Here is a 24,072-nt window from a genome sequence, read left to right on the forward strand (position 1 = left end):
GAGATAGCAGTTCACACTGCTCAGATCTTCTTTACTCCAAACACATCACCTCACCCACTATCACCTAGATGCCTCTGCATAAAAAAAGCAATTAGATAGAAATATCCAATATGGTGACCACATCTGACAGTGTAGACAACATTCTATCTCTGCTTCAGTAAGTTTTCATTATCTGTTCTTCACAACTTTCATTGGTTTTTCCACTTACTAAGAATTCATCTTTAAAATCTTTTTATTTAAACTATTGAAAATATAATCCTCTCGGTTCTGCTCACTTTGCTTTTTCTATTCCTATGAATCTTCTCATGTTGCTTTGAGTTGCTCGTAATTATTATTCTTTATTGCACAATAATATTCTTTACCATTATATTTTTACACAGTAGCTAGCATTCATAAAACCTTTTAAGGTTTTCAAAGTATATTATACATATCTAATTTAAAATCACAGCAATCCTAAGGAATGAAGTGCCCATTTTGCAGATGAGGAATCTAAGTCAGCTAGTAAAAGTCAGAAGTAAGATTTGAATTCATATCTTCCTATCTCCAGTTCAGAACTCTCTCCACTGAGCCATCTAGCTACCAGTCAACATGTATTTATTTTGTTTCCAGTTCTCTATGACCATAAAAAGTGCTGCTTTAAATATCTTGGTATGTAAAATTAGATGTTATGTTATGCTTTATGTTACATTGTACATTATATCTTTGTACCTATCTTTGATATCTTTGGGGATCCTGTCCTAGGATCACTGGGCCAAAGATGGAGAAGTTAATCATATTTCTTGCATAATTCCAAATTTATATCCAGAGCATTTGTCCCTTTTCACACCTCCCCCAACTCGACTTCCCATTGTGCTGATCCTTCTTACCCTTTTCATCACCATGGCTACAAAGGCCTCTCTACAGGAAATCTCTTGGTCTCTATATAATTTCTCTCCCCCTCTCCATCAGACTCACTCTCCATCCCACCTTTTCTCTAGTTCTGTTAGAAACCACACATAGCTCCTTTTGAAAGATCAAGCCCAAAACTCTGGACTATGAACTCATTCTTAACTTGTTAGTCTCAGGGAAAAAAAATCTAATCAATAAAGGCAAAAAAGACTCAGAACAAATCAAAAGCAATTGATACTTTGTAAAGGAAAGACAAAAGGGGAAGAAAAGTACCTGCCTGTGCATGCCAGATACAAGTAGCAAGCCTGACCTGGGCTTATACATACAGGGTAGAATATATATATAAATGTGAGTGATTTTCTGCCTTCTAAAGTTACTTTTTTTAAGTATCCAAACAAGATGTACCTTTTTTATACTGCAAGTAATTAAGAGCTGGCTGTGTGGTTTTTCTCTCCGATTTTGTTTAGACTGTTCCAAGGGGAAAAAACACCTTAGCAACCAAAAAAAATTCCAAATGAAAGTTGGGAAGGGAGAGTGAGGTCAAAATGGCAAATTCTAGAGAGGGAGTGTTGGGATTCGGGATGGGAGTTAGTTGCACTACAGAGATCAACAAATGATTTGGGTTTTAGGTTTTTTTTAAGATTGTCCTTGGTTCCCCCCTAAATGGAACTATCTCACCAACCACCCCCCTTTCTAATAGCCTTTCATTTTCTCCCAAGGGTGATCTAGGGGGGGAGCCTTTTCCCTTTTCCCAAATTCTCATCTGACAAGGGGACTTTTCTGCATGGGGGTCAGGAGAGCCTGGTTCTGTGCCCAGCTGGGTCACCCAATAAGTTCACTTCCCCTCAGCTGTGGATCTGTTTGTTCTTAAAATGTGGAGGCTGGCCTGGATGATAAGATTTCTCCCTAAGTAACATTCTGTGAATCTCAGGAAAACCAGAACCAGAGAAGTGCTGAAGCCAGTGGCCCCAGGGAGCCCTGAGCTAAGCGTAGGAGGGCCTGTCCCTGAAACAGGGCCAAATCACCAATTTTCTGCTTCCTTCTCTGCTATTGCTGCAAACGGGTCTCAGCCTTCTGCCGGCTGTTCTCAATTACAGATTGAGGCTTTTCAGAGTGTTCCAAGCATCTTCCAATGCCTCCTCTCCCCTCTCAGTGGCTCCCCTCTGCTCCAGACCTTATAAATCCTGGACTCCAGCGGCCAGAGATCTCCTCCCTTAGCCTTAGGATAGGACAGACGGTGGAACCCAGGCCCTCTCCTCTACCAGCTCCTTAGCTGGCTGCTCTGACCCCTTAGGTGGCAATTAGAGTGATGGTGCTTTCCCAGTGTAGGCAATCAGCAGTGCCAGGTTTTTCCCCTTCTCTTAGGACATCTGCATTCAATTACCAATCCACTGGAAACCACCAGAGAAGGCTATTTAGCTTCTGGTCTCTCTAGGCTTAAGTGCCTTCCTTTTTTTTTTTTTTTTTCTTTTAAATATTGCATATGGAGCAGCCAGCTGTGGGAGACATTTACAATTCAAGTCCTTTTTGTCCCCTCAAAAAAACAAATTCCAAACTAAGTAGTTTTTAAAAGTAAGTTATTATTGGGAGGAGGAAATGTTTTGTTTTCAGGCTTCGGGCCAGTTAATATTTTTCCCCTCTCTTACAGAAGGTAGATTAATTTTGAATTAATTCAATACAAGTATACATTAAACACCTATGTCCCAGTCACTGTCCTAGGCCCTGCCCTCAGAGTGTTTCTATTCCACTAGGGGAATATCACACATACAAAAATAAATACAAAGCACACACAAAGGTTGGTAGGGAGGGGCACGGAAGAGCACTAATCTAGAAAGAAGCCTTCTTATAGGAAATGACGTTTGAGGTAAGGCTTGGAGAAGGTAGGGATTCTAAGAGCAAGGAGGGAGAATATTGCACGGGAGATGGGCCTGTGCAAAGGCAAGAAAGGTGGGAGACATAGCATCCTGCAGAGAGCAGCAAGTGGGCTAATTTGTATGTGTATTTCTGGACCAATCTAAATAAACCGTGGCAAGATGCTTGTACTAGGTTAGCTACTGGACGATAAAAATTTTAATAGCAATTCTAGGTGGTATACAGTTGAAGCACCAATCTTGGAATCAGGAAGATGAGTTCAAATCCTTCCTCAGACACTAGCGAGATCACATAGCCTTTCTGCCTCAGTTTCCCCATCTGTCAAATGAGAAGGCTGGACTCACTGACCTCCATAAGCTTTTCTAGCTCTGAATCTGATTCTGTGACCTGCTAAGGTACAGAGAAGTGGTGATTAGCATTGGTGGAAGGACTATTCTGATAAAATTAGTCCCTGAAGTGTCCAGTTTTGAAGCTTTATCTCTAACCATAGCCTACCAATCACTCCCCTTCCATCAGCTTTAACATTATAACTGACAAATATACAGATTTTGGGTTTAAAACATGCTTTGCTTACATTATCTCATTTAATTCTCAGAATTCAGTGAAAAAAGCAGGGATGATAGAGATTAGATCTATGATTTTATTGGTATAGGAAACTCCCAGATGAGGTACAGGAAATTTTCTCTTCTGTTGCAAGTCAGCACCATCTCTGCAACTCAGAAAAATGCCTAAATCAAGGCTTCTTTAAATTCTTTTCACTTACTATTCCTTTTTGCCTGAGAAATTTTTATGTGACTTTGGGTATATAGGTATATAAAATATACAAATAAAACATTCACTGATAATAAATCACAATTTCATGATCCCCACATATCAGTTACATTACCTACCATACTACCCACAATTTAAGAAATTTTGGTCTTGAGCACTGGGGAGTTAAATGATTTACCCAGTCATACAAAAGTGGGCTTAGGTATCCTGGCTCCCCTTCCTACTTTCCATCCATGTTGCTTTCTTCCAGGTATTATTCTTATTTTCCCAAAGGGGAAATTTGGGCTTAGAGAAATTAAATGTCACCATGGACACATGCCAAAGCAGAATTTGAACTCAGATGTCTCTTGTCTACAAATCCCAATGCTCTCTCCCTTACACCATGCTGCATTTCCCAGAGTACTTAATATATGCATGGCATCCTTCTACTGTGATATGTCTCCATGGATGCAGGCTATTCTCTTAGATACTAAGACTTTAAGCTTTAGAAAGGCAAAAGACTATCTTTTTCATTTGCATCCCTTGGAACCCTTAAACAGAGAGCTGTGCAAAGGTTTTCTTTCAACAATGTTGTGTTGAATAAATGGGCATCATTTAACACCTTTTTTCCCAAAAGGGCTTTTTATTCCAGAGGAGGAGTCTGTTGGGTTAGCAACAACCTAGCACTGAATAGCAAGCTGATCACTAAAAAGGCTCAAGGGACTAGGTTTGAAAATGAATTCTACTCCGATCTCTTAGCTACTCTGCTTGGACTCGAGTGTCTGGAATATCAAGGAGACTCAACTGACCATCCGTTCGCTTAAATTGTTCCAAAGTCAAAGGCCTCATTAATGTAAATGATCAAATTTTGTTGGAGAGTATGAGGAGAGGGAAAGAGAGGCAATGTTACTTTGGAGATTATCTTGGGAAATGGGAAATTACTTTCATATGAAAAGAAACACTGAGAAAAGTGACTTGCCCTAAGTCAAACAACCAATAAATGAAAGCAAACCTTAGACAATCTATGTTCCATTTCCTCACCACTCACCTTTTAGCCCCTTATAATTGTTCTTATTCTGATTTTTTTCTTCAAGAGTAAAAAAAAAAATAATCAATTGCTAAATCCTATGACTCTGAGGTACAGCCTCCATGATCATCCTGTAGCTTTTGACATTGCTGATCACCCCTTTTCAGGGGTTACTTAACTTCAGGCCACTTCTTCCCCCAAGTTCTCTTATCTAATTGTCCACTTTGAGTTCCCTTAGCTGGCTTTTCATTCATTTGGCTAGCATTTTAAATGCCTGCTATACACTAGGCATCATGCCAGCCTCTGTGGTGCAATGAAAATCCCTGAAGGGCTTATGCTCCAAGGAGATCATCTACTTTTTCATCTTTTGGTTTATCATCTGCCTTCCCATCATGGAAAGACATTTTCAGCAGCATATGGGTGCCTTTGACAAAATAGTTGTTAGACAGAGAGGCAGGTTTAGAGGAAAAATAATAAATTCTGTTTTGGAAATGTTTGAGATTCTTGTTATGTCCACCTCTTTGTGACCCCATTTGGGGTTTTTCTGGCAAAGATGCTGAAGTGATTTGCCATGTCCTTCTCCAGCTTATTTGACAGAGGAGGAAACTAAGGCAGAGTTAGATGACTTAGCCAGGATCACACAGCTAGTGTCTGAGAACATATTTGAAATCAGAAAGATGAGTCTTTCATATGCCCTATCTAGCTGCCCCCTTATTTTGAGATGCCAATGGGATATCAAAGTGGAAGGACCCAAGAGATGATTGGTGATACGGAATTGGAGCTTAGTAAAGAGATGAAGGCTGACAGCAATCAAACATTTATTGAGCACCTACTCTGTGATAGTTACTGTGATAAGCACTGGAGACAGGCAAAAGATACTCCTTGCTCCAAATTAATAAGGAGACAATATGTAAACAAAGCAAATTATGTACAGGATAAATAGTATATATTTAACAGAGGGAAGGCACTGGAATTAAGAGAGTTTGGGGAAGGCTTCCTGCAGGTGAACTTTTACAGAAGTGTTAGGGAATAAGGTGAGGGGAGATAGAGAAGGAGGGAGTTAAGAAGAAGGGTCAGGGGGAGGGGGAGAAAGACAGAGAGAGGGAGTGTGATGTGTGTGTGTTGTGTGTGTGTGTTAAAAAAAAAAATCTCAAAAAACCCTAAATATCTCCTTTGACCAGTGATACCACTAATGACCATATACAAGAGTCCAAAGGCAAAAGGCAGAAGAGTTCCAAACATACAAAACGTTTACAATATCTTTTGTCATAATATCAATAACATATTAAATGCCTATGATGGGCAGGCACTATGCTAAGCACTGGCAATACAAAAAGAGGCAAAAATGTTCCTGCCCTCAAAAAGCTCATAATCTAATATACAAAGCAAACTATAGACAGAATAAATAGGAAATAATTAAAAGAGAGAAGGCAATAGAATTAAGAGGGGCTGATGGAGGTTTCTTGTAAAAGGAAAAATTTTAGCTGTGATTTAGAGGAAATCAAAGAATTAAAAGATATATAAATGCTTATTAATTGGGAAATGGCTAAACAAATTATGGTACAGAAATGCATTATCACTGAGAAAAATTCTAATATTAATTCAGAGAAATTTGGCAAGATTTAAACAGAAACACAGAAAAGTAAGTAGAACCGAAGTAATTTATACAATGACCTCAATAATATAAAAGAAGTTACTGAAAAATATCAGAGGGCTGATCACTGTAGTGACTACTCATGATTTCAGAAAATTGATAAATCACTTGGCAGAGAAGTGGTGAACTATAGATATAGAATAAGATATACACTGTTATATTTGGTCAACATATTGAGTTGTCTTGCTAAATCATAATTTGCTACAAGAACAGTTCTATTGAGGTTAGGCTAGGGATATAGCCCTGGGAAATAAAAAGATTATAAACAACAACAATTTTTAAAAGTGATAAACACAGAAAAAGTAGAAGAGGGAAATAAGCACATATTAAACACTTACTATGTGTGAGAGATACAGTGAAAAGTACTTAACAAATATTATTACTTTCCAGTGGTCATCAAAACCATTTGGTACTGGCTAAGAAACAGTAGTGAAATAAGTTAGGTTCACAAAACACAATAGTCAATGATTATGGTAATCTAGAGTTTGATGACTCAAAGACTCCAGTTTCTGGGATAAGAATTCATTATTTGACAAAAATTTCTGTGAAAATTAGAAAATAGTATGGCAGAATCTAGGCACTAACACCTAACACCCTATATCAAAATATGGTTGAGATAAATTCATGATTTAGACATAAAGAGTTTTGATACTATATGGAAATTAGGAGAACAAGGGATAGTCTACCTCTCAGATCTATGGAGAAGAGAGGAATTTATAGCCAAAGAAGAGCTAGAGAACATTATGAAATGAAAAATGGATCATTTTGATATTAAATTAAAAGGTTTTTGGACAAACAAAACATTTGCAGCCAAGATTAGAAGGGAAGCAGAAAAGTGGGAAAAAAATTTACATCCAAGTGTTCTGATAGAGACCTTATTTCTAAAATATATAGAGAATGGAGCCATTCTCCAGTTAATAAATGATCAAAGGATATAAATAACTTTGAGATGAAGAAATCAAAACCATTTCTAGTCATATGATAAAATGCTCTAAATTACTATTGATTAGAGAAATACAAATTAAGACAACTCAGAGGTACCATCACACAACTCTTAGATTGGCTAAGATAACAGAAAAAGAAAATGATAAATGTTGGCGGGGATGTGGGAAAACTGGAACACATACATTGTTGTGGAATTATGAATTGATCCAATCATTCTGGAGAGCAATTTGGAACTATGCCCAAAGGCCTATCAAACTGTGCATACCCTTTGATCCAGCAGTGTTACTAGTGGATCTGTATTCCAAAGAGATCATTTTTGTGGCAGCCCTTTTTATGGTGGCAAGGAACTAGAAACCAAGTGGATGCCCATCAGTTGGAGAATGGCTGAATAAATTATGGTATATGAATGTTATTGAATATTATTGCTCTGTAAGAAACGATCATCAGGATGATTTCAGAGAGGTCTAGAGAGACTTACATGAACCGATACTGAGTGAAGTGAATAGAAATAAGAGAACACTATACCTAGAACAAGATTATGTGATGATCCAACTCTTATGGACATGGCTCTTTTTAGCAATGAGGTGATTAAGGCCAATTCCAATAGTTATGTGATGGAGAGTCACTTGCACTCAGAGAGAGATTGTGGGGATTGAATGTGGATCACAACATAATATTTTCACCTTTGTTATTGTTTGCTTGCTTGCTTTTTTCTTTCTCATTTTTTCCTTTTTTGATCTGATTTTTCTTGTGCAGCATGATAAATGTGGAAATACAAAAATTACACATGTTTAATACATATTGGGGATTACTTGTTATCTATAAATGGGGGTGGGGGAAGGAAAGAGGAAAAATTTGAAACACACAGTTTTGCAAAGGTGAATACTGAAAACTATCTTTGCATGTATTTTGAAAATAAAAAGCTATTATTAAATACATATAATTACTTTCTATCTGCACATTTGCTCGGTTCATTTTCAGGAAACCAGATTTCCATCCAGGCAACCTCACCCCCTTTCCCTTTCTAGCTTCCTTTTGTGTACTGTCTTCCCCCATTCTTCTTGAGACCAGGGATTCTTTCTTTTTCTTACCTGTATTCCCAGCATCCTACACACAGTACCTGACAGATAGTAGAGCCTTAATAAACATTTACCAAACATCATCTCATTTGATTCTCACAACCACCCTAGGAGGCAAATGCTATTAGTATCCTCATTTTGAAGCTGAGGAAAGTGAGGCAGGCAGAGACTAAGTGATTTGCCCAGGTGTTCCTGACTCTGAGCCCAGTGCTCTATATGTATCACCTCTCTGCCTCACATATAATAACAAAGGGTTTATCTACCACATGCCATTTTGCCCTCATCTGACCGGCACAACAAATTTTAGGTATGCCTTGCATTCCAACAACTTGCTAGACAAAATGTATAAACTTACCAACTTAAATTAAATTGGGAACAATTACAAAAATACTCTATTATTTACAGAAAAATCCCACTATATACTTCTTTTAAATGTGAGCCTCTAAACTTTCTCAGACCCCAGCCCAAAGTATTTAAAACAGTCTTTGTACAAAAATTCATTTTTTACAAACTTTTAAAACATGCTGTTAGAAGGTGAAATGTTTCAGATGTATCAAACATATTCAGGCATGAATGATGCCAGATCTTCCTCAACATCAGCCTTCCAGAATCACAACCATTCAGCACCAGATCAGGTGACTCATGCCCTAGTCACCAAAGTCCAACTCATTTTTCTCCAGTAATAAAGAGGTGAACGTTCTTTTTGGACTGAAGCATCTGGGCTGCCCGCTCCACACCCACCACAGCTGCTAGTCTCTGGGCATCATACTTTGAATACAAGACAGTGCAGGTCCATGTGGCTTCCTCCCCACCACCAGTGGCTTTCAGCATATTGCAGACTTCACTGTAGAAATGAGGATAGGTTGGCAATTCATAGAAAATCAGATTCCTGATGCCCTTTATTGTGTACCTGTTGGAAAGATAAAGAAATAATCAGAAAGGCAAATACTGAGCACATCAATAGGAAAGACTTATTGAAAAACTAAGAGTTTCTCTCATCAAAATGGTCAATGTTCGATTGCATACATGACTATGTAAATAAATGTGTGTGTGTATATGTGTAGAGTCAGAGAGGACTTGGTTTCTTCATCTGAAAAAGCAGGGGGTATAATAATTGATCATGTTTGTTAAGGAGCCATCAGAGCTAATTTAAGAAGCATAACTGATGGAATAAGATCCCAAGAAATGTAAAAGGGAAGAGATCAGAAATCAATTTTTTTCTGTAAGAAGAAAGGTCAATAAGACAGCTTTTTTTTTAAACTGGGAGAAAAGAATGGGTGTGGAGAGTGGGTGGTGGTGGTGGTGGTGGGGGGGGGGGGTTGCAAATATAAAAAGACCAGAAAAGCAGGCTAGCTCTGAAAGTTCCAGATTGATCAAAAAATACACAAACCCTAGCTGGAAGATAGGAAAAGAAATGGTCTCAGAAGGAAGTTTGCAAGAGGACACAGGCAGTGTTAGAAGTACCATAACCACCACAAAATAATCAAAGACGAATGCTGTAAAATTACAAACACCAAGCATGGCCCCCAAAAAGAGATGTAAGAAGATACCTCTTTTTAATCCTTTGAAGAAGTGGGAGGCCCACAGATATGTAATAATACATGTTAACAGAAATTTCCAATATATTGATCAGTTTTGATTTTCTCTCCTTTTTCTTTAATTTTTTTTTTTTTTTTTTTTTTTTTTTTTTTTTTTTTTTTTTTTGCTATATAGAATGGCTATCTGGAATGGGGAGGCAAATGGGGAGAAATTTAGGCAGCATGACATGCCTAATATATATTAATATGTGTAATATATTAATATAAATAATAATAATAAAAGATATAAGTATCCAGACTACCACACTACCACAGAGATTCAAGTATTTATGCAGTCCTTTTTTTCCTCTTTTTTCTTTAAACAGGGAAATAAATCTTCATGTTTTAGATTTTTGGCAAATTCATCATTAAAAGGGTCAAAAAAAAATTTCTTGCAGGAACAAAAAGCAAAGAGCAGCAGTATTTAGTAAAGAGTACACTTTCAGGGAACACAAAGTTTCTGTTAGTCAAGAGGCCAAAGGAATGAAGAGTGAAAAAATTTAAAATATAAAAGGAATATATTGGAAGCTGAATCAGAAGAACCTAGTATATTGTAGGATGGGTTGGGGTAAAGAAACTACACTAAATTTGAGAGTTTTATTTGGTTAGGAAAAAGAAAAGATCTGACCATATCTCTCCTCAATTCCACTATTTCCTGTGGCTAGCTAATGGTTGGGATTATATATAAAATACCAACTCTAGACCCCTCTACAATCTAGGTCTCACCTCATTTTCTAGGCTTATTTCATATTATTCCTTCCTTCCACCCTGAAGCAGCCTCCTCCTTCCCTTATAGTCAAGCTGGGGCCAATTGTTCTCTACACATAATATGCTACCTATGCCCTGGTATTTCTAAATGTCCAGAATGAACTCCTACTTCACCTCTATTTTCGTCTTCTAGCTTCCTTTGATGAGGATCAGGATTTAAGAACATCTTGAAGAACACCAAGCTGTGTCAACTGAAACTATTTTTTTTTTTTCAAATCTAATAAGACAATAGAGATCATAGAATTTATTCTTTTATTCAAAGTAAAACTTTGTTCTATAGGAGGCCTTCTGTTCATCTGCGTGTACCTCCTAGAAGTCCCATTCTACACTGGGAGCTGAGGTGGCAGTAAAGGGGCTCTGTACCAACCTCATCCCTTACAAGTGGCTCTTTCTGTATACTTTTTCCTCTCTCCACTCTGGCCTCTATCCCCCCGTTTTCTTCTCTTGCCTTAGGATTTCTAGGGACCCTTAAGGCTTAATCCTTAGGCAAGATTCTAAATCTAAAGAGAATGAAGTCTCCAACTCTACCTCCCATTTTGGGGAAAATTTCACAATAGAATGATATTTTTATTTGCCAGTCATCTTCAGTGACAGCTTTCAAGTCAACTTTTATCAGCCTTTGAAGCAGTGTGGTATGGAGGAAGAGTGTTCCACTTGGAATCCAAAGCAGCCTTTGAACCATGACTTATTAGCCCCTCATTACTTCAGTTAATTTCTCTGAGATGTCCCAGGGAGAAAATATTCACACTGCCTGCCTCCTAGAGTGGGTGACAATGAAGAAAGAATTTCATGACTCTTAAAAGATGTGAATTATTAAGCTTATTTTGAGGAAACACAACTTCTGAACTACTGAGTTAGACTATGCTGATAGGTTTTTCTTCTCCCTTACCTCCCACCCTCAGGAGAAAAGCTTCAGGACAAATACTAGTCCTTGTCACTGACCAGGATGCTATCCCCCTGGCCTTCAGGGAACAGTAACAGGGACGAAAAGTGGATGTACTTCTGAATGTTATCTTGACCTTGGCACAACGTCTCTTAGGCCACGGCTGACACAGATGGATTCATGCCAACTCCTTGAGTTAGGGCCGGGTGTGCTTGTTAATGAATAGGAAGGTCTGTTGTCTCCCCAGGCTATTAATTGGGGATGTGACTGAGAAGGCCTCTGGAGACTCGTCCCATCTAAAGACGACTTCAGAGGGCACAGAGGATATTAAAAGGAAGAATCTAGAGAGGGAGACAAAGGTTTCCTGAAGGCCCAGGAGGCACTCAGCTTAGAGAAGGCGGACCCAGAGACAAAGGATCGGGATCCTTTTTGGTTATGAGCTCCTGAAAGGGCGCTCCCTGTTCTTGGCCCCAAGGTTTCTTCCCTCCCAGGGTTCTAAGGGATGAAATCAAACCAGAGTGAGGGAACACGTAAGTGCCAGCTGTGCTTGCTGGGCTCTAATCCACCTCTGAGGCTTACTGCCAAGGGGAGCTGGATCTCTCTGGGCCGACCTGTGGGTCCCTAGCTTATGAAAGGAGGACCTGGGAAGCAAATGTCGGCTTAAGAAGTACCAGAGAAGAGGTTTCCAAATGCTGCACGACGCCTAAAATAGCTGGGAGGTGTTGGGACCTTTTTTGTTGTTCACTGGTATCTGGCTCTATGGGACCCACTGAGGGTTTTCTTGGCCATTTCCTTCTCCAGCTCATCTGACAGATGAGAAAACCGAGGCAAACAGACTATACTAGCAAAAGTGGGTTGGCATTTGGGCAGGACTGATGGTGCCCTCACTGACAAGAAATGTCTGTTCTTTTATGGGATTCTATCCCTCTATAATCTCTGTTAGGGGACTAGCACCACCAGGTTTGCTTCCCCTTGAGGCAGATCAAGTTTCCCCACTGCCCAAGAACTGACATCATGTCTTCTGGCGGGGGTGGCACCAGGTTAAGCCGGCTGGGATTTGCAGACATCCCAGGGATTAACAACATGAATATCACCTCTTCAATCACACTTTTAATCTAACTTGGAGGAAAAACTGCATTCCTCAGAAAAGTGAATTCAGGCAGGTGTTTGACTTAATTATATGAATCTAAAAATCAGAGGAAATATTAATTTTTATCTTTTCACACAACTCTAAAACTATGATCCTGTAATCTCTAAAATAAATCTACATGCAAATGTACAATGGGCTGGTATAGCATGAATTATAAACTTAAATGAAAAGTGCCAAATTTCTGAGATATGATGAGATGGGACCCCTGACTAGAATATGGCTCTAGAAAAGGTATGCATTTTTCCAAAGAAATGAGATAAGTAAAGAGGAGAAGGGCTGGATAAGTGGTGTTGTATATTAAGAAAACACAAAGTAATAAAAGCACAGATACTATGTTTTTACTAAGTACCAGGTGCTAGGCTAATCACTTTATAAAAATTATCTCATTTGACCCTTCTAACATGCCTCAAGATTAGGTGCTGTTATTAACCCCATTTTACAGATGAGGAAACTAAAGCAAGCCAAGTTGAATGGTCCACCAATGGTCACAAACTAGTTAGGGCCTGAGGTAGGACTTGAACTCAGATCTTACTCCAGGACCAGCTCTCTATCTACTGAGACAGGGACCCAAGTATAAACAGTGGGGGAAATAAGGTGGAGAATATTTAGAATGAAGCTCAAGGGAGACCAATGCAGACACAGTACGTTTCATCACAAAGACAAACCTCCCACCCCCCCCCCCAAAAAAAAAAAAAAGAAGAAGAAATAAGAATTCAGAAAGTGATTCCAAACCTCAATGGGAATATGAATTTTCCAGACGCATAAAGCTCTCTCTCTGCCAAAGGCAGAACACCTAATACATTCTTAACTTGCTTTAATAATTTTATCCTTCAGAAAGTAGAAGAAAACTAGGGAATTACAACTCCAGCTCTAACCTTGTCAACATAAAGGAATTATTTGCAGATTTTAAAAATAATGATTTAGCTAATTCAGGCTACTTTGTCTGTTGAGGCAAGTAGACACCTAAAGGCCAGAGCTTCTTAGAGCATTGACTGGCTATATGAATGTGTATCAATATCAGGGCTTGGTATAAGCCCTTCAAGATCAAATCTTTTAACCATTTTTGACATACTGCCTCTCTCTAAAGAATCCATCTATGCCAAAATAAATTTATAAAATAAAGAAGCAGCACTTTTTGTGCTAGCAAAGAACAAGAAACAAAGATGGAAACCCATTCACTGAAGGATGGCTAAACAAATTATAGTACAAAATATGTATGCATTGTATACATATTGTATACATTGCATGTAATATGAATCTGATGACTATGAAGATTTTTAGAAAAGCAGAACCGCTAAAAATGAAGTATCCAGAATTAGGAAAATTATACCCAAAATGACAACAATGCAAATTCAAAGAAGCAAATCCCCCCAAGTAATCATGTTTGGGACCAAACTTGGCCCCAAATAAAAGAGAAGACATATTCCCCAGTCCTTCTCTGCAGAGGCAGGAATGTTGGTAGTGCTGTGGTACAATCCCTAGGAGTAAGGCCAAGACTACCTACTCTTGGGAGTGACATAGTTAGGAATGTTACCTCTTCCCACTATCTTGCCTTAGTTTACTTTATACAACCAGGATGCTGGGTCCAAAAGATTGCTGGCTATAAGATATCAGCCTAAAGAATGATTGGGTGAAACAGCAAATCACAGACATAATTAATAACTTCATCCAAGAAAACGATAATAATGAGACATCATACCAAAATGTATGGGATGCAGCCAAAGCAGTAATAAGGGGAAATTTCATGTCTCTAGAGGCCTATTTGTATAAAATAGAGAAAGAGAAGGTCAATGAATTGGGCTTGCAACTAAAAATGCTAGAAAAGGAACAAATTAAAAACCCCCAGTCAAACACTAAACTTGAAATTCTAAAAATAAAAGGAGAGATCAATAAAATTGAAAGTAAAAAAACTATTGAATTAATTAATAAAACTAAGAGTTGGTTCTATGAAAAAACCAACAAAATAGACAAACCCTTAGTAAATCTGATTAAAAAAAGGAAAGAGGAAAATCAAATTGTTAGTCTTAAAAATGAAAAGGGAGAACTCGCCACTAACGAAGAGGAAATTAGAGCAATAATTAGGAGTTACTTTGCCCAACTTTATGCCAATAAATTCGACAACTTAAATGAAATAGAAGAATACCTCCAAAAATATAGCTTGCCCAAACTAACAGAGAAAGAAGTAAATATTCTAAACAGTCCCATCTCAGAAAAAGAAATAGAACAAACTATCAATCAACTCCCTAAGAAAAAATCCCCAGGACCAGATGGATTTACATGTGAATTCTATCAAACATTTAAAGAACAATTAACTCCAATGCTAAATAAACTATCTGAAAAAATAGGGATTGAAGGAGTCTTACCAAACTCCTTTTATGACACAGACATGGTACTGATACCTAAACCAGGTAGGCTGAAAACAGAGAAAGAAAATTATAGACCAATCTCCCTAATGAATATTGATGCTAAAATCTTAAATAAAATATTAGCAAAAAGATTACAGAAAATCACCCCCAGGATAATACACTATGACCAAATAGGATTTATACCAGGAATGCAGGGCTGGTTCAATATTAGGAAAACTATTAGCATAATCTATATCAATAACCAAACAAACAAAAACTATATGATCATCTCAATAGATGTAGAAAAGGCATTTGATAAAATCCAACATCCATTCCTAATAAAAACACTTGAGAGCATAGGAATAAATGGACTTTTCCTTAAAATAGTCAGGAGCATATATTTAAAACCATAGTAAGCATCATATGCAATGGGGAAAAACTGGAACCTTTCCCAGTAAGATCTGGGGTGAAGCAAGGTTGCCCACTATCACCATTATTATTTAATATCGTATTAGAAACACTAGCCTCGGCAATAAGAGTCGAGAAAGATATTAAAGGAATTAAGAGTAGGCAATGAGGAAACCAAACTGTCACTCTCTGCAGATGATATGATGGTATACCTAGAGAACCCCAGAGATTCTACTAAAAAGCTATTAGAAATAATTCATAATTTTAGCAAAGTAGCTGGCTACAAAATAAATCCCCATAAATCCTCAGCATTTTTATACATCACCAACATAACCCAACAGCAAGAGATACAAAGAGAAATTCCATTCAGAATAACTGTTGATACCATAAAATATTTGGGAATCTATCTACCAAAGGAAAGTCAGGAATTATATGAGCAAAATTATAAAAAAGTCTCCACACAAATAAAGTCAGACTTAAATAATTGGAAAAATATTAAGTGATCTTGGATAGGCCGAGCGAATATAATAAAGATGACAATACTCCCTAAACTAATCTATTTATTTAGTGCTATACCAATCAGACTTCCAAGAAAATATTTTAATGATCTAGAAAAAATAACAACAAAATTCATATGGAACAATAAAAAGTCGAGAATCTCAAGGGAATTAATGAAAAAAAATCAAATGAAGGTAGCCCAGCTGTACCTGATCTAAAATTATATTATAAAGCAGCAGTCACCAAAACCATTTGGTATTGGCTAAGAAATAGATTAGTGGATCAGTGGAAAAGGTTAGGTTCACAAGACAGAATAATCAACTATAGCAATCTAGTGTTTGACAAACCCAAAGATCCTAAATTCTGGGATAAGAATTCATTATTTGATAAAAACTGCTGGGATAATTGGAAATTAGTATGGCAGAAATTAGGCATGGACCCACACTTAACACCATATACCAAGATAAGATCAAAATGGGTCCATGACCTGGGCATAAAGAACGAGATTATAAATAAATTAGAGGAACATAGGATAGTTTATCTCTCAGACTTGTGGAGGAGAAAGAAATTTGTAACCAAAGATGAACTAGAGACCATTACTGATCACAAAATAGAAAATTTTGATTACATCAAATTAAAAAGCCTTTGTACAAACAAAACTAATGCAAACAAGATTACAAGGGAAGCAACAAACTGGGAAAACATTTTCACAGTTAAAGGTTCTGATAAAGGCCTCATTTCCAAAATATATAGAGAACTGACTCAAATTTATAAGAAATCAAGCCATTCTCCAATTGATAAATGGTCAAAGGATATGAACAGACAATTTTCATATGATGAAATTGAAACTATTACCACTCATATGAAAGAGTGTTTCAAATCATTATTGATCAGAGAAATGCAAATTAAGACAACTCTGAGATACCACTACACACCTGTTAGATTGGCTAAGATGACAGGAAAAAATGATGATGAATGTTGGAGGGGATGCGGGAAAACGGGGACATTGATGCATTGTTGGTGGAGTTGTGAACGAATCCAGCCATTCTGGAGAGCAATCTGGAATTATGCCCAAAAAGTTATCAAATTGTGCATACCCTTTGATTCAGCAGTGTTTCTATTGGGCTTATATCCCAAAGAAATACTAAAGAAGGGAAAGGGACCTGTATGTGCCAAAATGTTTGTAGCAGCCCTGTTTGTAGTGGCTAGAAACTGGAAAATGAATGGATGCCCATCAAATGGAGAATGGCTGGGTAAATTGTGGTATATGAATGTTATGGAATATTATTGTTCTGTAAGAAATGACCAGCAGGATGAATACAGAGAGGACTGGCGAGACTTACATGAACTGATGCTAAGTGAAATGAGCAGAACCAGGAGATCATTATACACTTCGACAACGATATTGTATGAGGACAAATTCTGATGGAAGTGGATTTCTTTGACAAAGAGACCTAACTGAGCTTCAATTGATAAATGACGGACAGAAGCAGCTACACCCAAAGAAAGAACACTGGGAAACGAATGTGAACTATCTGCATTTTTGTTTTTCTTCCCCGGTTATTTTTACCTTCTGAATCCAATTCTCCCTGTGCAACAAGAGAACTGTTCGGTTCTGCAAACATAGATTGTATCTAGGATATACTGCAACATATCTAACATATATAAGACTGCTTGCCATCTAGGGGAGGGGGTGGAGGGAGGGAGGGGAAAAATCGGAACAGAAACAAATGCAAGGGATAATATTGTAAAAAAAATTACCCTGGCATGGATTCTGTCAATATAAAGTAATTATTAAATAAAATTAAATTAAAAAAAAAGATATCAGCTTTAGGTCAATGATAGATAACAGAGACTCTGAGACTAATGAGCAACATAATGAAGTACCTGAAGTTAATGAAGGTACAAAACAAAACTGGATGCCCATCACTTAACCTAATAACATTTCAGGCCTAAAAGCATACCTCCAGATTTCCCCAACCCCATTCCCAGGTCTGCCCAGGGAAGTGTGGGTACTGTACTCAAAGATAAAATCAGACCATTCCCCAATACCATCTCTAAGCCCTAAAATTAACATAGCAATGACATGAAGTAATTATTTATTTTATTTTTCCCTATAAATTCCTTGCAGTATCAACTTGTTGAACCTAGAACTCCCCCTGCTATGCTACAGATAACTAACTCAGACTGGCTCACCATCAACCCTCAACTTAGAGGCCAAACCTGATACAGCCACAAAACACCTTCTGAAAAACAGCCCAGCCCAGAGAGAACCTGAAAAGACCACTCTGTGGTCACACCCCCCACCCATTTCTTTTGTGGTTTTTAACTTTAACACCCCTTCTGCCTCTTCCCACCTTGAGTTCAGTTCTAATTGTAATTCCATCTATACCTATCCACAGGGAGGAATAAATACATGGGAAAAACCTAAATCTGTTGGTCTTTCTTAGATTGAACTCCAGAAAAAGTTTGAAAATAGCAATGAAGAAAAAAATTTTTAAAGAAAAGTTTCCCAATCAGCAGGATTTTAGAAAGGCCTGGAGAGACTTACATGAAATGATGCTAAGTGAAATGAGCAGAACCAGGAGATCACTGTACATGACAACAAGACTATAAGATGATCAATTCTGATGGATGTGGCAATTCAGTATGAGGTAATTCAGGCCAGTTTCAATATGATGAAGATTGCATCTACAACTAGAGAGAGGACTGTGGGAACTGAGTGTGGACCACAACATAGCATTTTCACTTTTTTTTGTTGTTCTTTTTCTTTTATTTTCTTTCTCATTTTTTGATCTGATTTTTCTTGTGCAGCAAGATTATTGTATAAATATACACACACACATATATATATTGGATTTAACATATATTTTAACATGTTTAACATATATTGGATTATTTGCCATCTAGGAGAGGGGGTGGGGGGAAAGAGGGGGAAATTTGGAACACAAGGTTTTGTAAGGATTAATGTCGAAAAACTATCCATGCATAAACTTTAATTAAAATTTTTTTTAAAAAACTTCAAGGGAGATATTCTTAATAAATAATTCAGATCATTTCAGCTCAATTTTAAAAAAAGAAAGAAAGAAAAAGTTCCCAAGCTATTTTGTGTAAAAAGATAAAAATCTGTATCGCCATGAAGTGGATTCAGATCTTGTTAACTGAGGGGATCCAAAAAGTAGAAGTCAGCCTCCTATAGAGGGTTTAAGAGATTTGAGCTTGCCCCTTTGGAGAGATTTGTGCCTGGCATATTTATTAATCTGCAGATATCAAAAAACTAAAAGAGAATGCTAATGTTAGATAATAGGATTCAAAAAGAACTTTAGCTTAATCTAATAAAATAAAACTTAATTGTAACAAGACATAGGATCCTAAATGTAAAGTTGTATGTTTAGGATCCAAAACTAACCTCAAATATATCATATACAGGAGGCATGATTGGAAAAGAACAGATCTGCAGAAGGCATAATGGGAATTTTAAAAAATATCCCCTTTATTCAATTTTAGTATATCATTTCTCTGAAGTCTGTTTCCAGTTAACATTAACCTCACTCTATTTCACAAAATTTGTTTCTTTAGAGGTATAAGATTATGATTCAGTTTTAACTAAATTTGTCCAACTTTTATGGCCTAAGAGAACGTACAAGATTGCTGCACACCAAAAATTATTTCTCTGTCTCTCTGAAGGAATTTTTAACCATAAAAACCTCATAGGAATCCTAATCTTGGTTCAGAGTTATTTCTACACTACCTGAACATGTGCTTAAACATATTAATACCTCTATAACTTCTATTTTGTCATAAGTTTTTTAACAGCAGTAACCTACCACATGGATTCAATGGTGAAATCTCTCCTATTAAAAAAAAAAATGTGATTTTAGTGGAGTACCATGCTTAATGTATTGAATAAACTATGATGTGGCAGCTAATAATGTAAGCCCAATCTTAAATTACATCAATACAGATACAAGTGTCTGTGACTAGGATGTAGGAAAAGCACTCTATAGTTGATGTCAAAAGCCTGGAAAGACTTACATTTATTATTAAATTTATTATTCAGGATTTTTAAAAAATGGCAAAGAGAGAAGATTAGGCCTGATTGAAAGATTTCTACCTAAAGCTATTTAAAAAGCAGAATGGGCTGCCTTGGAAGTTGTAGGTTCTCTTAATTGGAAGTTTTCAAACAAAGGTTGGGCATCTGGAGTATGTCATAGGGAGTACTTGTGTTCAAGTTTGGGTTTGCCAAGACAGCCTCTGAGGGCCCTTCCCACCTGTAGATTCCATATCTGGTCCATATTCAGGGTAGAATTAATTTAAACAACTGGTCAGTTCCACTTTAAATATTTGTATTTCCTGTCAAAGTACTTCTCATGCCATTTTTTTGACTATACCACTAGTCTATTTAACTCCTTCCCTATAATAACCTCACAAAAAAGTTGGCACATAGGAAAGAACATCAGTCCTTAAGGGGTTTAAGAAGAAATAGATTTGAGTTCCAGACACATGACAATCTATAGATTATATCCCCTATCAGAACCTCAGTTTCCACATATGATAAATGGGAATGATAATATAGGAACCACCTGCTTCACAGAGTTGCTGAGAGGGCCCAAATCCTTTGTGAAGTATGTTCTACAATGTAAGAAAAACATAAGCCCATAAAGACACAATTACTACTCAGAAATCAAACCAAATGCATTTCCCAAGTCAAAAGTGCTCACCACAAATATATTCAAATTATCATATGCCTATTTTTGATCCGGCAAGAAAATGCATGGAAGAAAATTATGTTTTAACCAGTTTTCTGTGTAATTCAAAACAGTTCTAAGTAAAGTTCCAGTAATTTAAACTCTGACTCCATCAAGAGAGTCAATAGTAACAGAGACAAACTCAGTCTTATTGTAAAGCTCTAGGAAAAAGAGGCTAAGATAATTAGCAAAACAAAGGGAGGAAGTGTTTAGCCTACTTAAGAGTAAGGACAGCTTCCTCAAGCACAGCAAGAGTTTTTATTCAAATAATTAATGTGCTAATTAAAAACAAGACTTATCTATTAGTTAAAGGACTTTTAAGTATTCCCTAAAACATTGTAGCCCAGCAAAGGACCTAATAAATGACAGGCTTTCCTTCCCAATTAAGGTAAATCAACAAAGCTGTAAAGTCACCTCGGAATCTGGAGAACTGCAGGCAAGTTTGGGAATAGTCCCTGGTTTTAAGCATCATTTATGCTTTCTCTGACAATGACACTGGGAAATTTTCCAATCCATCCACTTCACTTATGTGATCTAGTTTTACAAGACTCATAAAAAACATTACATTTTCCAAACTTGATTGAAAAGATATACTTACTGGAGGGGAGGGAAAATGGCAAAGATCCTGGGATCCTTCATCAGCTCTTATGCTAACCAGTCTTGTCTGACTACCTGGGAATGAAGCCCAGGCAGCAGTAATGGAATCAACTCTCAATTATCCATGAATAGATTATTGGCTAAATAGACCAAATTAGGCAAACTTCTAATTTTAGGCTGGCTTTTCCCTGGCCTTTAGCACACTTCTGGGATTCTACTCCCCATTGACACAATTAGTGTGTACCTGGGGAATGCAACTGTTATAGCATATGCAAAACATAATTAGGAAGAGCATGCTGCTGCCAAAAACCAAAGCATGGCAGAGAACAGAGCTAGAAAGAATTATGAATTACCCAGTGTTTGAGATTAATCATTCATTCAACAACTCTCGAACTGAAACACTATATGAGGTATGAGGACAGAAATACAATACAACCTCTCTGCAGCACTCCAGAAGAATAAGAAACACAAGATTAATTAACTGTTATACAAAGGAAAATGGAAGTATCTTAAAATAAGTATGAACAAAATGGTAGGGGAAGTCAAGGGAAGAAGAGTTTATTTCTGTCTAGGGAATCTTGATGGACTTTCCTGAAGGTAGCTTTGGAACTGCTTCCCTTTAAAAATACCCCATTGGGCATTCTTCATGTTTCCTACTCCTTAGAGGCATTAGGAGGAATAGGGAAAAGTCAAGAAACCAAAAACAAGTTATGTTTCCTCCTTCTCCTTAACAAGCACAGAACCAAGGCACCTACTATCTATTTACTTAAATATAAACAAAACTCTAAAAACTACTGCCACCCAGCCCAATGCAATTTACTTGGCTTGCTATGAAGGGCAAGAAGCAAGCACTGGACTCTGAGGGAGTTGATTAGAAATTATTCTTTGATTTCCTAAATTAGTGCCTCTATGGATGTCTCTCTGAGGAATAAAGAAAGACAGAGGGAAGGAATTAAGGAAATTGGATGCAATCTAAATTTTATGTATCACCAGAAGTTTAAGATCACCTCTGAGGAAGATGGTATCAAAGACAGCAAAGTTTCAGGGGCAGGTAAGTTTTCTAATACACTCCCCTTTCCTTCCCTACCAGATCAATTCTATCACATGGATGGGAAAAAAAAAAAAAAAAAAAAGTAGACAAGGGGAGGAGTGGAGACAGAGAAGAGGAAGGGATGCTTGGCTTCTCCTCCAAGTCAAACCACTATTTCCTGCTTAGTATGAAATTCTATTTCTGGCAATGGGACTTTTCCCACAGAATTAAGACCATCAGTGACACCACTGTCCCCAGGGTCCTCCCCTCTCCCTACCCTCCACTGTAGACCTTCCTCCAGTCCTTTAATGATAGAGCAGGACTCATAACCCTAGGTCCCCTAGCTCTCAGCAGTACTCTGGCTAATATTGTTATTACATCACAGAGTAGGAGAAAATGAGAGTGAGTTTTCCTTATACTTTCTTAAACAGGTCAGTGACATAGCTCCCTAAGGTCCATCTAACAAATCCATTACAGGTCTGAATGCAAAAATTCTATAATCCGATTTTTAGACCTCTTATCTCAAAGCCTTTTATAATTTTATCTGCTTTCCATCTGGTCAAGTTCCTGGCAAAACAGGCTATTCTTAGAGCCAAATAACATGGATTCAAATGCCAGCTGTGGCATTTCCTAGGGTTACTGAAGGTAAAACAAGCAACAGAATCTCTAAGGGAATAAGCATTTTTTTACTCTTCTAACATTTATATAATAGCCTTCTGGTTTACAAAGCTTCGAGCAGATGCCACCTCATTTGAACCTCACAGCAATTCTGGGAGGTAAGTGCTGTTATTATCTCCATTTTACAGATGAAAAAAATCAAGGCAGGCAAAAGTAAAATGAACATGGTCAGAAACAAAATTTGAGTTTAGACCCATCCTCGCTTTACATCCAGCCCTCTAGTCAATGGGGCACCTAGCTGCCTTCATATATACAGTGGAGTTAATTGTACAAATGTTAGTACTTCTACTTCACAGGGTAGTTGTGAGGAAGGAATCATAAATTTTAAGGTACTACTTAAATATGAATCGCTATCATTACCGATTGTATTTTTTTAAAAAAGGGTTTGTCTAATAACATCCTTCAAGCTTCAAAAGGGGACCGACCACAGAAGTTCTAGTTTTTCTAGATTTCATCAAGAGTCTGAATTTAAGTTGTCCATACCCTATTCTAATCAATCAATAAAAATTTATTAAGTATCTACTATGTGCAAAATACCATAGTTACACACACACACACACACACACACATATACTGGACAGAAATAATCAAGTTCAAAAGATAGATGGGCCTGGTCAAAGAGACTCTTTTCTGTTTTGAATCTGCTGAGCCTGAGATGCCTACTAGATAACCAATTAAATAAGGAGTTAAGGAGGTAAGACAGGTGATGGGGAGATATTACTCTGGATATCTAGATCTATGAGTCATCTGTAACAAAGATGATAAACCTAGGTGTGCTGATGAGGAGACTAAGTCAGTATCTATAGAGAAAAAATTTTAAAAGGGCCCCACTGAGGCTTTGGGATATCATACCCATGAAGAACAAAGTAAACTGAGGAGCAATTAGACAACATTATAGGACAAAAGTAGTCCTTAAATCCAAAAAGAGAGAGATCCAGGAGGAAAAGGAGATGAGCAGAGCCAAATGCTACAAACAAGTTAAGCAGGATTAACCAAAGTAAATAGGATTCTTCACCTCATCGAATCCACATTCCTAACTAACAACTCTGCCTTGTCCTGGAAAGTTTTCAACCCCACTTCTGAGAACACTTCCCAGAGCAGCATTCTTGATACCTGTGATCTCCCTGAGGGCAAGGACCATGTTTTTGCCTCTCTTTGTGTTCCCAATGCTTAGC

The 24,072-nt window shown here is 37.4% G+C and overlaps 1 protein-coding gene across 1 annotated transcript in view; it reads right to left on the bottom strand.

The window, feature by feature from the left end:
- Positions 1-5,338: 5,338 nt before the first annotated feature.
- UTP25 (UTP25 small subunit processome component) overlaps positions 5,339-24,072 on the bottom strand; it is a 53,292-nt gene continuing 34,558 nt past the window's right edge. The window contains exon 12 of the mRNA XM_051998452.1: positions 5,339-9,125. Coding sequence (XP_051854412.1) covers positions 8,882-9,125 — 244 coding nt within the window. The 3' untranslated portion in view covers positions 5,339-8,881. The remainder of the gene's footprint in view (positions 9,126-24,072) is intronic.

The sequence above is a fragment of the Antechinus flavipes genome, chromosome 4, assembly GCF_016432865.1.
Source record: "Antechinus flavipes isolate AdamAnt ecotype Samford, QLD, Australia chromosome 4, AdamAnt_v2, whole genome shotgun sequence".
Taxonomy (NCBI): domain Eukaryota; kingdom Metazoa; phylum Chordata; class Mammalia; order Dasyuromorphia; family Dasyuridae; genus Antechinus; species Antechinus flavipes.